This window comes from Grus americana, chromosome 23, assembly GCF_028858705.1.
Source record: "Grus americana isolate bGruAme1 chromosome 23, bGruAme1.mat, whole genome shotgun sequence".
NCBI lineage: Eukaryota > Metazoa > Chordata > Aves > Gruiformes > Gruidae > Grus > Grus americana.
The window spans coordinates 8,434,083-8,449,856 of record NC_072874.1 but is presented as its reverse complement, the minus strand read 5'-3'; the positions used below and the strand labels follow the sequence as shown (position 1 = coordinate 8,449,856).

The 15,774-nt window shown below is 41.3% G+C and overlaps 1 protein-coding gene across 1 annotated transcript; it reads right to left on the bottom strand.

The window, feature by feature from the left end:
• Nucleotides 1–884: 884 nt before the first annotated feature.
• LOC129195881 (E3 ubiquitin-protein ligase RBBP6-like) lies at nt 885–13,035 on the bottom strand. Its single transcript, XM_054802503.1, has 5 exons — nt 12,876–13,035; nt 5,524–5,623; nt 3,324–3,360; nt 2,221–2,265; nt 885–2,038 (listed from the first exon to the last, which is right to left on the bottom strand). The coding sequence occupies exons 1-5, from the start codon at nt 13,033–13,035 to the stop codon at nt 1,910–1,912; spliced, it is 471 nt and encodes a 156-aa protein (XP_054658478.1). The 3' UTR covers nt 885–1,909.
• Nucleotides 13,036–15,774: the final 2,739 nt, after the last annotated feature.

The following is a 15,774-nucleotide window of genomic DNA, read 5'->3' as shown; positions in this document are numbered from 1 at the left end:
GGAGATGTTCTGGGGAGTCCTTACGCCATGACAGGGTGTTTATGTGCCTGTCAACCTACTTGAAATAGCGTTCCTGAGCACTCAAACTTTTAGACTTGGCTGTACTTTACACAAAGACTTGTGTAACCAATCCAATTTTTTCCCACGTGGACTAAAGCTATCTGTAGAAAAAATTATACCATCTAGTATTTTTAAGCTGATTTTTAAGCTCCAGACTATTTGAATAAGAAGATACCCACTGTACATTTAATTGAGAAAGATGTATGCAAGTATCATTATTTACATTTTACAGCACTAAAAGGACTTACAACTTAAGAGTCAGGGCAGTTGGTTTTGCTTGCTGAAATTCACCTTCAAACACAGAAGCATTAAAAGGAATCCAACTTTTTTATAATCCCTCAGCAAGATAAAAATTCTTTTCAGTAGAAATTTGACCATCATGTGCTGCAGGCAGTCCAAACTGCATGTTCCCCCCACTAACTTAATATTAAGTGATTTAACTACAGTAAGAAAAAAACTGCAGGTTTTTTCCAGTTGACTGTTCTTTTTAACATACAATTTGTAATATAAGCCTTCTGCAGAATTATATCTTCAAATTATTGAAGTCAGCTGATTTTTTTTTTTTTTTTAGTAGCATTTGCTCAAAAGTTTTTATTATACACTATTCCAGATACAAGCAGGATCTAAGGGAGTGACTGTAAATGATGTGGACCTTCAAGCACCTCTCATTCAGATCAATCATTTGTGTTCGGTTTTATATGCATTCATTCACAAAAGCAACAAACTAGTTTCTACAGTTTATTAAATGGTTCTTTCATATACACAGTTTTTTCTCAACAGTAACGTAATCCAGTTTGACATCTATGAAATCACTTCCATTAACATTTACAGAAAACTTTACAGATAATTGACTAATTTGTTTGAATCCAAACATTTTACAAAACACATCCCCAAACCACAAAACATTACTAGGAATAAACAAAATTCAAATATGGCATTTAATACATAGTAATGATAAACCAGAAACCTTTTTACAACACATTGCCTCCATGCTAGCCAGTCTGCACTAAAGAGGTTAGAGCAGCAGTTTTGAGCTGCTTTATGTCATGTTCCTGTGTTTTTCTGAAATGCTTAAATTTTCTCAAAAGCTTAGATGTGTATACCACTTGGACAGTTTTTCCCATTTTAGAGTAAAACTTCACATGAGTTTACAGAACCAAGCACACGTGTAGGGACAGCACTAATGAAGACCAATTTCTTTTGGTGGCTACCTTCCAATTTAATTTTTTTTTTTTTCCAAATGTACACAATTTAATTTCTGCAGTGAGAGAGGTAAGAAGTTACCAGTGGGAAGAGATTTCTCTTCCTTGGAAATGAACTCTAGCCTTTATTTTGAGAAGAACGAACTAGCTCCTCTGTGTGAGGCCCTGCCTTCTCTAATTTCTGTAACTTTAAAGACTAGAAATTTAATTGGCAAGCACTCACCTTCACACAAAGTGCAATCACTAGTACTTCCTCAGACAAAGTTACACATAGTTGAGGAAAGAACGCAGGCAGTTCCATAGGAAAACAGGGCATTACCACAGTTTCAGAAGGTCACGACTGCTAATATGCCACACATGCACATTGGTATATTCCTACAAGCAGTTAGGTACATTTACACAACTTAGTCTGCGTTCAAACAAATCAGATTGTGTTGCCCACCGTACATACACTACAATTTATGAAATTGTGAAGGAGTCAAAGAATGGACCTATAACTATAATGACTAGAAATTCAGAAATAGCCATGCAATTGTCCATGTGAGAGAAATGCTTCTCTTCTGGCTGTTGCAAATCCCCCTGAAACATCCATAACTTACAGTCAAATAAATTCTTCTGTGAAAATTGTGTTAGTGTCCAACGCAAGATTAACAAAACATAGGAAAAATGGTAAACAGCTTCTGAAGTGCCTCTTCTTTGTGTCTTGAAGGTGAGTAATTTGCAACATCATGTTGGGGCTGATAAGGTGCTCCCCTTCTATCTTCCCACACTGGGAACTACTTGTTACAGAATAGTATCAAAATATACAGACATTTTAAAGTCAAAATAAATACTTTATTAAAAATTAAATTAAAATTTTGTTCACATGACAACAGTTATCCAGCTATCGATCACAGTCTAAGATTTAAAAATATGAAGGAAATACTTTTTTTATTATTTGACAAGAATTTATATATACCTTCATAAGCTGGGCCAGACAAGTAGATGCAGAAGACTCATCAACCTGTTCACAAAAAATTAAATACATATTCAAGTTCTACACTCAAAACACAGCAATAGTTAACCTCTCCTGTAGTCTGAAAGTCTGCACTATATCCTCTGAGTGTCACTGAAAGAGATATTTCCAACCTACTGTGATTTGTATTTGCTCAAAACAGAGTCCAAACCTATGACAGCTTCAGAGTGCCTCTGTGGTTAATGAAAAGAAACTGTAATACCCAGACCCACTGGAGATCGACAAGGCTCTAACCTTGTGCCAGAATTTGTACACTGGGTTTTAGATATTTTTATTCGCAGACAAACTATTAACTGCTTCATCAGATAAAGTGGAGAGATCAAATGCGGAACTTGAGAATACCACTTTATGTAGCAACAGTATTTATATTCAGGGCAACCTATTAAACACATTTATAGACCCAGAGGGGCCCAAACAATTTCACTTCAATTATACAGTTTTAGGGACAAGTGCCCAAGTAGTTAAGGACATGAAAAAGAATCATTTAGCTGCACAGAACTGCCCTTAAAATGTATGGGCTATGTTGGGTTTGGTATTTGTTTGACACCACCCCCCCCCCATTTTTTGCCAGTTAGGAAAAAAACATTTAAAAACAAAAGTTAAGTAATACAATGTAAAAATAGCAAAAGGTACACTCCAAACAATGTTTGTGGCAAGAAACAAAAAGCACACACAAGCTATACAAACATACATATGACTAGGTGTAGGCAGACCGATATTGAACAGGGCACCACGTTCAGTTGTGCAAACCTTGAACCTACATGATCTCAAAATGATCCTACAATATCTGTGCCACACAAAGTCATTCAGGAAATAATCTAACATATTCAATATGCATCACTAGGCACCAATGCCAATATTCACATGGGAACTGTGCAAATGATGGTGTTACTCAGTTTTTACTATGCTGAATCAAATACATTGTATTTACAACATATACTATGTTTGACTGGAAAATATATTAAGTTAATGTTTGGAAAACTAATACATGATTTAGAATTAAGTGCAGCGTGTAGAAAAAGGTGTGAAATTGTGGTTTTACATACTGTTTTTGATGTTCCACTCACTGGCTCAGTTCGATTTCTAGAAGAAGAAATAAAGGTGATCACAACTTAAAGTAAAGCACTCGTACCCAACATAAAGCAGTGAAAACAGATTATAAAACATGAATATCAACACATTATGTTCTGAGAGTCTACTGAATGTGGAAATTTATCCATATACATAAACTGTTCCCTCTTGGTACATTCAGTGCAACTAAAAAAACCCCTTCAAAATCCCATGTCTACTTTGTCACGAATTACTCTAAGACTTACAGATACAGACCGCAACAGTGAAAGTGGAAGTCCTCAGATATTTTGTCTCTGCTACGTATCAAAAATATGAAGTCATTACTACAGTTTTGTGTTCTTAAATAATCAATGTATCAAAATACAAAGGTAACTTTAGCCCATCTGTATTTCCCTAGTATCACAAATAGGTACCAGATAGAGTACTCTAGTTCCTAAGAAAGAACAGTGATAGTCTAGACACTTTGAAGTGCAAGTTTACTTAAGTGAAAAAAATCAGTCATCTGACAAAGAAATAACACCACTGTCAGCAACACAGTCTTTAGAAGAATGTTTCTTTGTGGAAGCCCAAGCACGGTGTTCAGATGTCTACCATACTTAGCCATTAAAGTACCAAAATACTACATGTGTTACATATGCTATATTGATTAAAAACAGTAGTAGAAATGTCACCTGAAAGGAGATCCTAAGATTTTGGGTGATTTATGAGCCCTGTGACCAAGAAAAAAAAAAAAAGTCTTAATTGCCAGAATTTGCTTTTAAGGTAATCTTGAAAATGCTACAATGTTCTAGGAAATACTGATTACATTTGAAAACTTGCTGAGATTCCACATACTCATTGATCTGTATCTGCATGCTGCTCATCATGGATCAGACATGCAACCGTTGATATTGTTACAAACAATTCATGCATCATCCAAAGCGCCCCATGAGCGGAGGCAATTCAAAGGCTGCTGTGGAACTGATCTACAAATAGAAAGGCTCATGCTTCCTGCCACTGCTAGAACACCACTGAGGCTCGCAATTACAGCCACGGACCTCCTGAAGATGAGGATGTAGAAGGAACCACTTTAGATTACCAATTAATGGTTTCTTCATCCATTTACCTGAAGAACATACTACAAGGCGATTAACGCATTTTTCAAGGCCTCTCCACCATTACAGCATGCATTCATCATTCCCAAACATTAACTGCTCTACCAGTTGTTTCTGCAATTTTTCCAGCTGAAGCAACAGAGACCTAATCCGCCTGGTTAATTTTCAATGAACAACAGTGCCATTCTTTTGTTCTACGAATACATAAGTGGCAGTAGTATTCCTGTAGTCAGGAGTGCATTTGAATAGATGTAATTTTAATCAATACCCCTGTTTCTCTGTCCTCTGGAAATCTTAGGAATACAGAATTACACATGGAGCACAGATATCAGCTTAGGGTAAAAACAGACACAGACAGATAACTACTAACATTTGGTAACATGCTAAACTGCTTACTGAGTTTCAAGTTTGGAAAGGATTAAGTATTATTATAAGAACTATTCCCTCATCACACTCGCACAAAAAGCAATACACTTTAGGATGTTGTTCTTTTCCTCTTGCCTGAAATGGACACAGCCTTTAGGAAACTAAAAGGAAACTTGTTCGCCTGGTTCGCCAGCTGGCCACCCTTGGTCCTTCCCGTACAGCTAGTATGCAAAAACCCCAGATTTGGGGCACAAGAACACCTGCCATATTCCCCCCCACACACACACCCCCAAACACAAGAAATAGTCAAACACTGAGAATCAGACTCCTCTGAGATGGGAACAAATTATAATTTTACACTACAATGTGTATCTGTCTTTACTATAAAAGCAATAAAAGCAAACACATATAATAAGGAATCTTTCCACGTAGAGGAAACAGGATCTACACCTTGGCTCTCTGAACAATCCGCCCCAAGAACAAACCCAACAGAATCATCTTAAAAGTTACCATTGTTGGAATTGGAACCCCATGTCCCAGAAGGCCTAAAAATCTAAGTCTACTTTGGGACAGATATATTAAAATCTACCCATGACAACAAAAATTAACAGCAGCTTTAACAAGAAAGATACAATCTGAATGCCTCTGTAAACTAGTATCCTTTAAAAAGTTAACTCAGTGAAACCCCTAACAAAGAAGCTTTATGGATACTTACAGAACATGTCTTTTGCTGGTAGCTTTAACTCCTCCAGCAGGGATTCTTCTCACAATTACCAATGAGTTCTTAGGAATCAGGGCATTCTCATCCGTGTATTCTGAAAACATAAATACAGAAAAAAACCACAGCAGTCAATTTGTAAGAATGCATGCTAATACATAATTACACAGCACTTCAGCAGCCCTTTACAGATGTAAGAGCACAAATGTAATTGCACTTTTATTGTCTCAACACACTAGCAGTACATTTGAAGAATGTTTGATAATCAAACAGAAGGAACAAACTCTTTTCCACTTTTTTAATACTGTTTGAATGCCAACAGCAAAATAGTCTCAAAGGGCTCTAAAGGAGAGTCTGCACGAGGTTCTCTCCTGATCTAGCTTAAGTTGCTTTTATTTCTGTTAGGCTACAAAACTAATAGATCCCTGGAGAAAAACAAACCACAGCAAGTCTCACCTGCATAAACCAGATTCTCAAGTCTGACTAGCTTGCCCTGCAACAAAACAGGCACTGGGCTACAGCATGAACACTCTGCACCATTGCTTTCATAGCGGCTCACTAAAAACAAGTCACCTCTGCTGCTCATGCTCAAGACTGACAGAACATGGAAGAGACCCTGCCATCTCTGCCGATTTCTTGGAGCTTAATCCATCAACAACCACACTTCTCAGCTGCTCAGTGCTTTACATTTAAATGGAAACAAAACTAGCAGTGCTAGAATTTGAATCACAGAAATTTTGGGGGTTTTTTTGAGCTTGCTTTCACAAGCAGGGCAGAATTGGCTCCAACTAAAGTGGTATCTCCCCTCTTCAGCTAATCATCTAGTTTGACTTAAGCAAAGGGATGTGAATTCTTTCAATTCACTTTTTGCAGAGCAGAGAAACTCAAACAAAATTACTTATGAAGACAGCCTTGAAAACAGTGTGTGCCTGAAGCTATCCATGCTTTGCTTTGGCTTACACCATGTTAGTCTTTCGAAGAGGAGGAAAGCCTTCTGACCTTTTACATAAGGCCTAAAGAAAAAAAAACAACTACCTGAGACACCTGGACTGAGTAAGCTTAAAATGCAAGTATCTCTCCATGAGAATATTTTTCTATACTGTACTTACACAAGCTGGATACCACTACATACTTTAAAGCACGATCAGCAGCCATTCCCTGTAATCTGCCTACACTTTTAAATACTAAAAGCCCTTACCTTTGCAGATCAAATCAGAACAATGGTTGGAAAAACCAAAGGTGCTGTATATCTAGTCAATCTCTGTCAGGGGGGTTTTGCTCAGTGATCATACACAAAATAGGAATACTTCACAATGTATGCTCCATTTTTCAGTATATTATTCCTATGGGCAGGAACCTCTTTCAGACAAAAACATATCTACCAGAAGACATTATTTCAACTATGAAATTAAAATTTTACTTCTCTTTCCAAATGACAGAATGCTTCTTCAGAAAACCGAGAAATCCTTTAAGCTGAAACTAATTCCTGATTTTCCTCTCTAGGGAACCAAACAGTACTCTGGACTCCAGAGTAGTTTCAAACTGTAGGAGAAAGCACTACTAATGACAATAACCGAAGCTTTTAGAGAAGCCAGATCCTGAAACCAACCCCCAGAGCTCTTCTTCGAAAGAAAATCTAACCATTACACAGCCACCTGTCAAGAAAGGCTGCACTGGGACTTTTTGATGGAGAAGGAGCTCAGGCAGTACTGAGGCCCAGACAAACATGCCAGCTGCTGTTCTAGAAGCCCAAAGCAGCTGTTTCCACCTGCTGAATGGAGTCATACAGAACATTCTTTCTGGTCCGTATCACCCACCACTGGACTGAGATGTCAGAGACAGAGGATAACCAACAGTGGCTCCACAAAATGCCAAAGTTTGCTACGCCCGTGCCAAACTGAGGATTGTGGTCATTCTGCAGAAGATTCCAAGTGCCAGCACCTCTCCTAGAAAGAGACTATATATATGAGGACAGTGACCAATACATTTATTCGCAAATTATTCAAGCCTGCAGAGGTCAACTGGAACACGCACAAGAGGTGTATGATGCAAAAAGAAGAGTACGTGCTCTTTTAGTATTTTGTGACAATTTGTTGACCATTACAAGAGAAGCATTGACATCTGCCTTCTTATAGACTATTCTTGCATGTTTATATAGCGAGATAGATATATGCTTGTTTTCAATCTGCTTGCTAAGTGCATAGTGAAGAGAGCTCCAGCCATCTAATAACAGACAGATATAAAAATGAATTCACCTTAAAAGTCAATCAGTACACCTTTAAATGGATCAACTGAAGAGTGACAATAACTTGGTGAAGTAAATGCTTTATTTGTATAGGACACTTATCATGGCACATATTTGTATTTGGTACCTGAAGTATCCCACTAGCTCAGTCACCACGTCAGAGAATGTGTGGAAGAGTATTTACATACAGCAGAGTACGTTGCTGAGTTAGTTCTGTGAAGGGTCCTGAGACCAGTTGGCTTTAATACATTTTTTTTCCTTTGCCTCAATTAATTGAATTCATTCAGGTGATGAAATTCTATAAAAAGTGAAGTCAAACAATGTAGACTAAACAGTTAACTGTGGAGGTTTTTCCCCAGTAGAAAAGGACTGAAGCTGGAGTGCTATTCCTGAACTCCCTGGAAATTTTTGTTTGCTCAATTTGTATTTAACAGATGCCAGCTTAGTCTAACATCTCCCAGACTAAACTGGCATCTCCCAGCAGGAACCTGTTCCCTGCAGGCAGCAACATCCCCTGGCAGATACTTGGTGACTACCAGGACCTGCAAAGCATTGTCACTCTGCCTCACTGGGACTCAATATCTGCAAAGTGAGCAGTGACATCATGCTCAACAAGGCTACTTTTCACACTTGTTCAAGCAGAGCTCCAACAGAAATGTGCTACAAAGCCAGAGGTAACAACGTTGTTGATTCCTACTCCCTTATAGCACAAAATTTGATTTACTAACAGCGATGGTGAGGAAGTGGCTACTGGGACTTTGTCAATCATCTGACCTGTGATTAAAAATAAGGACTCAATTAACTCAGAAATCTTGCAAAAGCAAAGGAAGATTTGGATGTTATATTAAACTCAAGAGCAGAAGAGACTAACGGTCTAAAACGTGCTATCTATTCTACATGAAAATGGTATGCTTGAAAGAGTCAAAGGAAAGAAGTATTTCAAGGAATGAATGGAGGCAGACAAGTTAAACAATAGCTACTTTGTCTGCTGCCTCATACTGACTTAGAAATCTTAAATCAACAATTGCATTAGTGTCCACAACCTTCTTCCCACAAAAAAGTATAAACAGTTATGCCCTGAAGTTTATACTGCTTCACATTTAATGCTCAGTTTAAAAATCCTATTTTTCAAATTCATCTATAACTCTGAAAATTTGCTAGGTTTAATAATTTGTATCATATGTATGCTATAAACAAGAAAAAAGTTCCTACTTTATTTTATGGTCTGCTTTAATCCACTATTTTGAGTGTGACAGTGCTGCAAAAGCATCTCTCTCAGCACTATCTAGAGAAGTATTTTCACCTAGATAAAGTACAGAAGCTCATCACAACAGAAGTCATCAGAAGGCAAGTCTATATGTGAAACAACAAAGAAAAGCCTTTTTTAGGCTTAGATAAGCCTGGGTAACCAGCTATTATGGTACTGGGGAACGATCCGCAGAGCAAGAGATGAAAATTACTACTGACATGCTGGACTCTTTCTACCAGAAAACAGGGTAACTCCCAAGAACACATTTTCTCCCTAGTGCTTAAAAATATGCTTCCTCATTATGTGATTTGTAAACTCTGTTCTAATCAACACCATTCACACACTTTGCAACAAACAAATCATCTATATAGCTGGTACTGAAAGCACTGTCTCAAAACATCCTGATTAACAGATAGGACTACTATTTCTGGATTTTCAGCTTCCACAAAAGTAGGTATCAGTGATCTCATATACAACTGGTATATCATCATTTCTTGAATTAGCTAGTTCAGCAGGCCAGATAGTTCACGGAACTTTCATTTGCACTATTATCATACAGTATTGTACTCCAAAAGAGCACCTACATTGCTTTGAAAGGATGAGTCAATAAAATCTAACATACTTCCAATCATTAATCTGATTATACAAACTGCCCGATGCCTTAATGTCTTATGTGGTGTAACCAAAGTAATCCCCCATACTAGCACTGCAATACAAAATGGCACAGTGAAGGGCAAGGGTTAAAAGTTGCTTAAGCGCCTTCTCTAAAATGTGAAGTTTGCACAGTGTTGGAGACATTCCAGTAGACAGACAGACAGACATCAGCTCTGAGGCCAAATTAATTCATTCAGAGTTAACATGGGTTTCTTTCGAAGACATCACATCGTGGCATTACTAAAACTGTCAAGTGCAACACTGAACTCAGGCAAGTCCTGAGTTCAAGAGACAGTCTTATAAGAGCGCTATTCTTCCTCAACGCTATTCATCTAAGACCAGTTCAGAGTCTCATTTTTGGGTTTATAGTTTTTATATTTTGTCTGACAAGCAGAATAGCACATTCTCCAAGTGGTTTGAGTCAGAATGTAACAGGACAGGAGAGAGTACTCAAGAAACCTGAGTTCAGGAGTTTGCGGTTCTTCCACAATATTGTGAGAACATATAAATTATATGACCATTAAATTATATTATAATTATAAAAGACAAGTCAAGAAATTCAGATCAAATTAAAAGGAGGCAAGTTTAAATGCACGATTCCTGAGTACAGGCTTTATGAAGGGAATTCTGCCTTTGTAGAACATGCCTCCATAGTAAGCATGGAAGAGGATAGCCTCCCCTCCTTTTTTTAAATAGGTCCCAACCATCCATTTTGCCTTCCCAGCATCTTAAAGTAAGTCATCACATCATTTTTTCCACTGATATTTAAAATCCTGTCTACTTTTTGCTTATACTGGCACAGCTTCTATTACTAGATTTCCATTATGAAAAGTAAGTTACTGAGCAGCAAAAGGTTAGAGACTTGGAGAAATCTGAACAAGCAGGCCATCTTCACTCAAGGTTCACTTTGTTCTTTCCAAGATCATTTCAACATTTAGTCAGGACTTCTGCACAGACAAAGGTATAAAAAAACCCAATACTTTATGCCCACATGTAAGAATTCCAAATATCCTATTTAGGCAGAATATCCTGGTCTAGTTTTTTTCCTTTATCTTCTGAAGGTGAGTTTAAGCACCTATATCTGATTAATAAAAAGTGAAATTCACAGTTATGCATATAAACCAAAAATTTGACATACATATATATTACACTGAAATGTATTCTCTAGCTTAGCTCTGAAAACCACTGGGGGATTTTTGTGTGTTCACATGGAAAACACCCTTATGAAAGCTTCCATAAACACTCCAGCCTGGTCTAGTGGAGGGTGTCCCTGCCCGCGGAACTAGATGATCTTTGAGATCCCTTCCAACCCAGACCATTCAATGATTCTATGATTCTACGATCTGTGTCGCTAATATACCAAGTTTAAAATTTTATACTCATTTTACAAAGGTCAAAGTGGAACAGAACCTAACTAGAGGAGGACTTTGTCACTGTTAAACAAGACTGATGCTCTTTAAAGTATGAAAGATATTCCTTCAACTTCACCTTTAGGCAACACCACATTTAACAGAACCTAGTGGAGCAGATACTTTTTCTTCACTGGATTCTGATTATCTATGAAAACAAAGCAACACACTTTGTGCAACCAGAATTATGCATATTAGAGTAACACTTGATGAGGGTAAAATATTTATGAGCATAAATTTTTATTCTAAAACTTTGCTTTCTGCTTCTTACCTGCTATAACAGAATCCATGTGTTTGGCCTATTTCAAGTATTTTTTCTTCTAGTGACAATAATTGGGCTCCATTACAGTTTATTACCATCCAACATTCTCATTTGAAGGCTCTGTTTACACAGACCCAAGTATTACAGGAGCGATGTCAGCCAGTTGGCCATTCAGCCTGCTGGCATTTGTGAAGTACTGTTAAATCTTCATAGACATTCTCCTGAAGATACTTGAAAGATCTGTAGATAAACAGTGAGCTTTAGGTCCAACCACTTTAAAGCCACTTTAAAGGCTGGGGCTGCAGTTACCGTAGCGTACATATTATTCTGTTTAAGTTTTAACACATCAAACAGAAAGAGGAAAAAGAAACCACTAGTACACGTGTTAAAGACTGTCGTAAGAGTGTCACAGAACCACAGGGGAAAAAAAAGAAATGGGATGTTTAAGGAAAGAAAACACTTTACAAGTCTTTTTATTTCTGAGAAATCATATCCCAAAGTCTTTAATCACATTCAAACTTATCAAGATGGCAGATTACCAAACAGAAACATCACACTAAGTAATACGAAACCATTATCATCTCTGAGAATCAAGTACCATTTATTAGATTTAAAAGAATTTATGACTTCTCTAAGAACATTTCTTACATATATTCACCATAAATGTTCTGCCATAAAACATCAGTACTGCCCTGACATGGTTAGTACCAAGAAAAAAAAATCATTTAGAAATGAATGATGAAATGATGCTCAATAGCATCTGAATGATAATGTCTTTGGTTAAGAAAAGAGGTTATATGAACAAGAAATTCCAAAGTATAATTTAGATACAGAGACCAAGATCTGTGCAAGAAGGCTTTAAAGGGACTGCATAGATTATAGGTCACAGATACAGTCTTAATCCAAAATCTTGCTAGTGAGTAATTTTTGCAACAGCCACAAAACCAGTTTCCCAATGCAGTGGAGTAAAACAAGTTGAAGACAAAATTAAGTCACCAAAAGCACTTTTTTTCTTCAAATCAGCCATCTGTTCTATTTCTAGCACTTTCAGCTTTCTCTGCCAGATTTCAAAGCAATCTGTCAGGTTTGTTATTGTAAGATATCCTCCCAAATTTCCTTATCGTTTTACCTACAAGAAATCCAGGAAACTAATACTTTTGTAAGCGCTATATGTCGCACATCAACCACATATTCTTCCACGCCTAGCTCCGTGTCTAAAACACAGATCTGAAGGTAGCTGTCAGAACAGCAACTCCAAAGGAACAGCTCGGTAAGGCTCCCAACACAAGTCACAGCTACGAGTTGTGGCCAAATCGCATTATTGCTTCCCATCCCGCTTAATGCCCAGTATGGCTTGCCCTCCCAGTCCCCCGCATGCTGGCGGGATGGGCCCCAGGCTGACTCACGCTATGTGGGGATGACCCACAAAGAGCAGAATGTGGCTCCTGCAGGCAGCGGCCACCGCAGGGCAGTCTGTGCCACTGTCAGCCGGGTGGTCCTTGAGGCCCCACACCCGCTGCCCCCACGCACCTTCTTTGGTCTGGGCATTGGTGATCTGCAGGTCACAGTTAGCTGGCTTCAGCTTCTCGCAGCCAAAGATCTGGCACTTGAGGTCACACAGGGAGATGTGGAGGCCATTGAAGGTGACTGTATCATAGTTCAGCTTTGAAGAGAAGTGCACACACGACATGGTTGGGCCCAGGTGGTGCTTGCTCCGCTACGCTGTCTACCATGGCAGACAGTGGCACAGCCTCTGTGCCAGGTTAGGGCCTGCAGCAGCACAGGGAAGGGCCCACCGAGGGGGCCAGGGAAAACAGCACAGGCTGAGCTCGGGTGGGCCAGTAGCACTCAGAGGCCGTGGCGCTCTGCCATGGCCAGGCCTTGCAGTCTCAGGTAGAATTGGTTGGCAGAGGCCTCAGTGATGGAGCTGGGCCAAGGCAGCGGTAGCTGCCCGGCTCCTCGTCTCAGCCTGGGTGAGCAGGTGGATGACAGGGAGAGGCCCCCACAGCCCCGGCTCAGTCTCTGCTCCCTCTCCCGCACGCAGCTCTCCCAGGCCTAACGGCTCGCTATGGCGACTGGGGCACCCCTGCCACCACGTTCCACCAAGGGTTATACCGGCTGCCAACCACACAGGCTGCCATAAGCACCTCACTGTGTACATGCAACAGCACACTGCACCCACCCCTGTGCTTCATGTGACCCAGCGTATTATGACAAAAAGCCTAGGTCACGTAGGCGTGGCGGCCCTGCCCTCTTCATTCTAACACCGAGTGCCCCCTACCGAGAGCCATTACTGGTTGAAGTCACAGGCCATCAGCCCTGCGCCTGTCACTGCCCCGTGCCACTGGTGTCCCTTCTGTCCCCCTCAACCTATCATCACCTGGTGTCCTGTCACCCCGCAGGCTGCCACCACCCAGTGTCCCCTCCTGTCAGCAGCCAGCCAGGGCAAGACAGCCTGCGGGAGATGCAGTGAGCTTTGCCGTGTGGCACTTGGCCGCCCACGCTGCAGGGCCAGTGAAGGAAAGGGACATCTCAGGGGGTTTTTAGTGATACTAAAGTGGGAGGAGTGGCTGATATACCAGAAGTCTGTCCTGTCATTCTGTGAGACCTAGACAGGCTAGAGAGTTGGGCGGAGAGGAATCTAATGAAATTCAATAAGGGCAAGTGTAGGGTTCTGCACCCAGGGAGGAATAACCCCAAGCACCAGTACAGGTTAGGGGTTGACCTGCTGGGAAGCAGCACTGCAGAGAAGAACTTGGCACTCCTGGTGGACAACAAGTTAAGCACAAGCCAACAGTGTGCCCTTGTGGCCACAAAGGCCAACGGTGTCCTGGGGTGCATTAAGAAGAACGTGGCCAGCAGGTCGAGGGAGGTTCTTTTCCCCCTCTACTCTGCCCTGGTAAGGCCACATCTGGAATATTGTGTCCAGTCCCAGACTTCACCAGTTCAAGACAGACAGGGAACTACTGGAGAGAGTCCAGCGGAGGGCTACAAAGATGATTAAGGGACTGGAGCACTTCTCATATGAGGAAAGGCTGAGAGAGCTGGGTCTGTTTAGTCTGAAGAAGAGAAGACTGAGAGGGGATCTTATCAACGCTTATCAATATCTAAAGGGTGGGTGTCTAGGGGATGGGGCCAGACTCTTCTCAGTAATGCCCAGCAACAGGACAAGGGGCAATGGGCACAAACTGGAACACAGGAGGTTCCATCTCAACATGAGGAAAAACTTCTTCCCTCTGAGGGTGACCGAGCACTGGGACAGGCTGCCCAGAGAGGCTGTGGAGTCTCCTTCTCTGGAGAGATTCAAATCCTGCCTGGATGTGATCCTGTGCAACCTGCTCTAGGTGATCCTGCTTTGGCAGGGGGGTTGGACTAGATGATCTCCAGAGGTCCCTTCCAATCCCAGCCATTCTCTGATTTTGTGATTCTGTGGAGTTTATCAGGCCCTGCAGACTCCGAGACAATGTGAATATTCACAGGTGGATTAGCTTGGTGTTCTGCAGGAAGTCATAATCAAAATAATGTTAAAAGTTTGGTTGCCACTATGGGCCTATAGGATCCTGATTGCTCATCTACTCTGGGTCTGAGACTTACTGATTTACCTAAACATCCAAATCCAGCACACACTAACCCTTTAACAGGAAATAATTTACATCATTCAAACTTATTTGAAGATTATACTACCCTATTTGCACAACTATCAGGGCAATATTGGAGAAGTGAAGAAAGGACATTCAAGGATTGACCCTCAACCTGAGCTGAAAACTGTATTCTAAATGCATTCATCTATGCAGGACCCCAAGGGGAAGGAGAGTGGGCTGACGGCAGACCTCCCCACCTGGCTGCCGCTGAGTCCCTTGGAGACTTCTGAGGAGGGCTCTCCGGAGAGTTCAGAGGAGACATCAGATGACAGCCCTCTGCAGAGTCCCCGCAAGGATTCCCTGAAGGGTCCCCAGGAGAGTCCCCTACTGAGCCCCTTGTGGATTGCACTCCTGAGTCCCCTGGCCAGTCCCCCGGCTTCCCCCCAGCGTCATCCACCCCGCATGGCCCAAGCGGTGGAGGAGGCTCTGTGGAGACAGCCCGGGGGGGGTTTGACACACTTGCCGCTGCCGCCTCAGGCCGCGTGGTGCCCAGATCGGGAGAGGCAGGTGGCAAGAAGGCCAAGCGCCCCGCACCAGCCAGCACCCCCACGATGCAAGAGACCTCCCCACAGGACAACATGCCACCCAGGAAGAACAAGAAGATGGTGGCGCGCCAGGTGGCCAAACATCCATAAACCCTGTGCAAGGGGAAGCTGGACGGGGACAGGCGGAAGCAGACAGCGCGCAGGAAGCAGCAAGCCGAGATCATCCAACAGCAGCAATGTGCCTGCCGAGCACCCAGAACCCGGGGGGACGCCAGCGGGCAAGGGTCCTTCGCGCAGCGGGAG

What these genes read in the sequence shown, in the direction of transcription:
- LOC129195881 (XM_054802503.1), bottom strand. Translation starts at nt 13,035, where the DNA reads ATGTCGTGTGTGCACTTCTCTTCAAAGCTGAACTATGATACAGTCACC. An exon ending in CAATGCCCAGACCAAAGAAG is followed by an intron (nt 5,624 to 12,875) that starts GTGCGTGGGGGC and finishes TTATGTTTTCAG; the next exon opens with AATACACGGATGAGAATGCC. An exon ending in TGAGTGGAACATCAAAAACA is followed by an intron (nt 2,266 to 3,323) that starts GTATGTAAAACC and finishes TTTTGTGAACAG; the next exon opens with GTTGATGAGTCTTCTGCATC.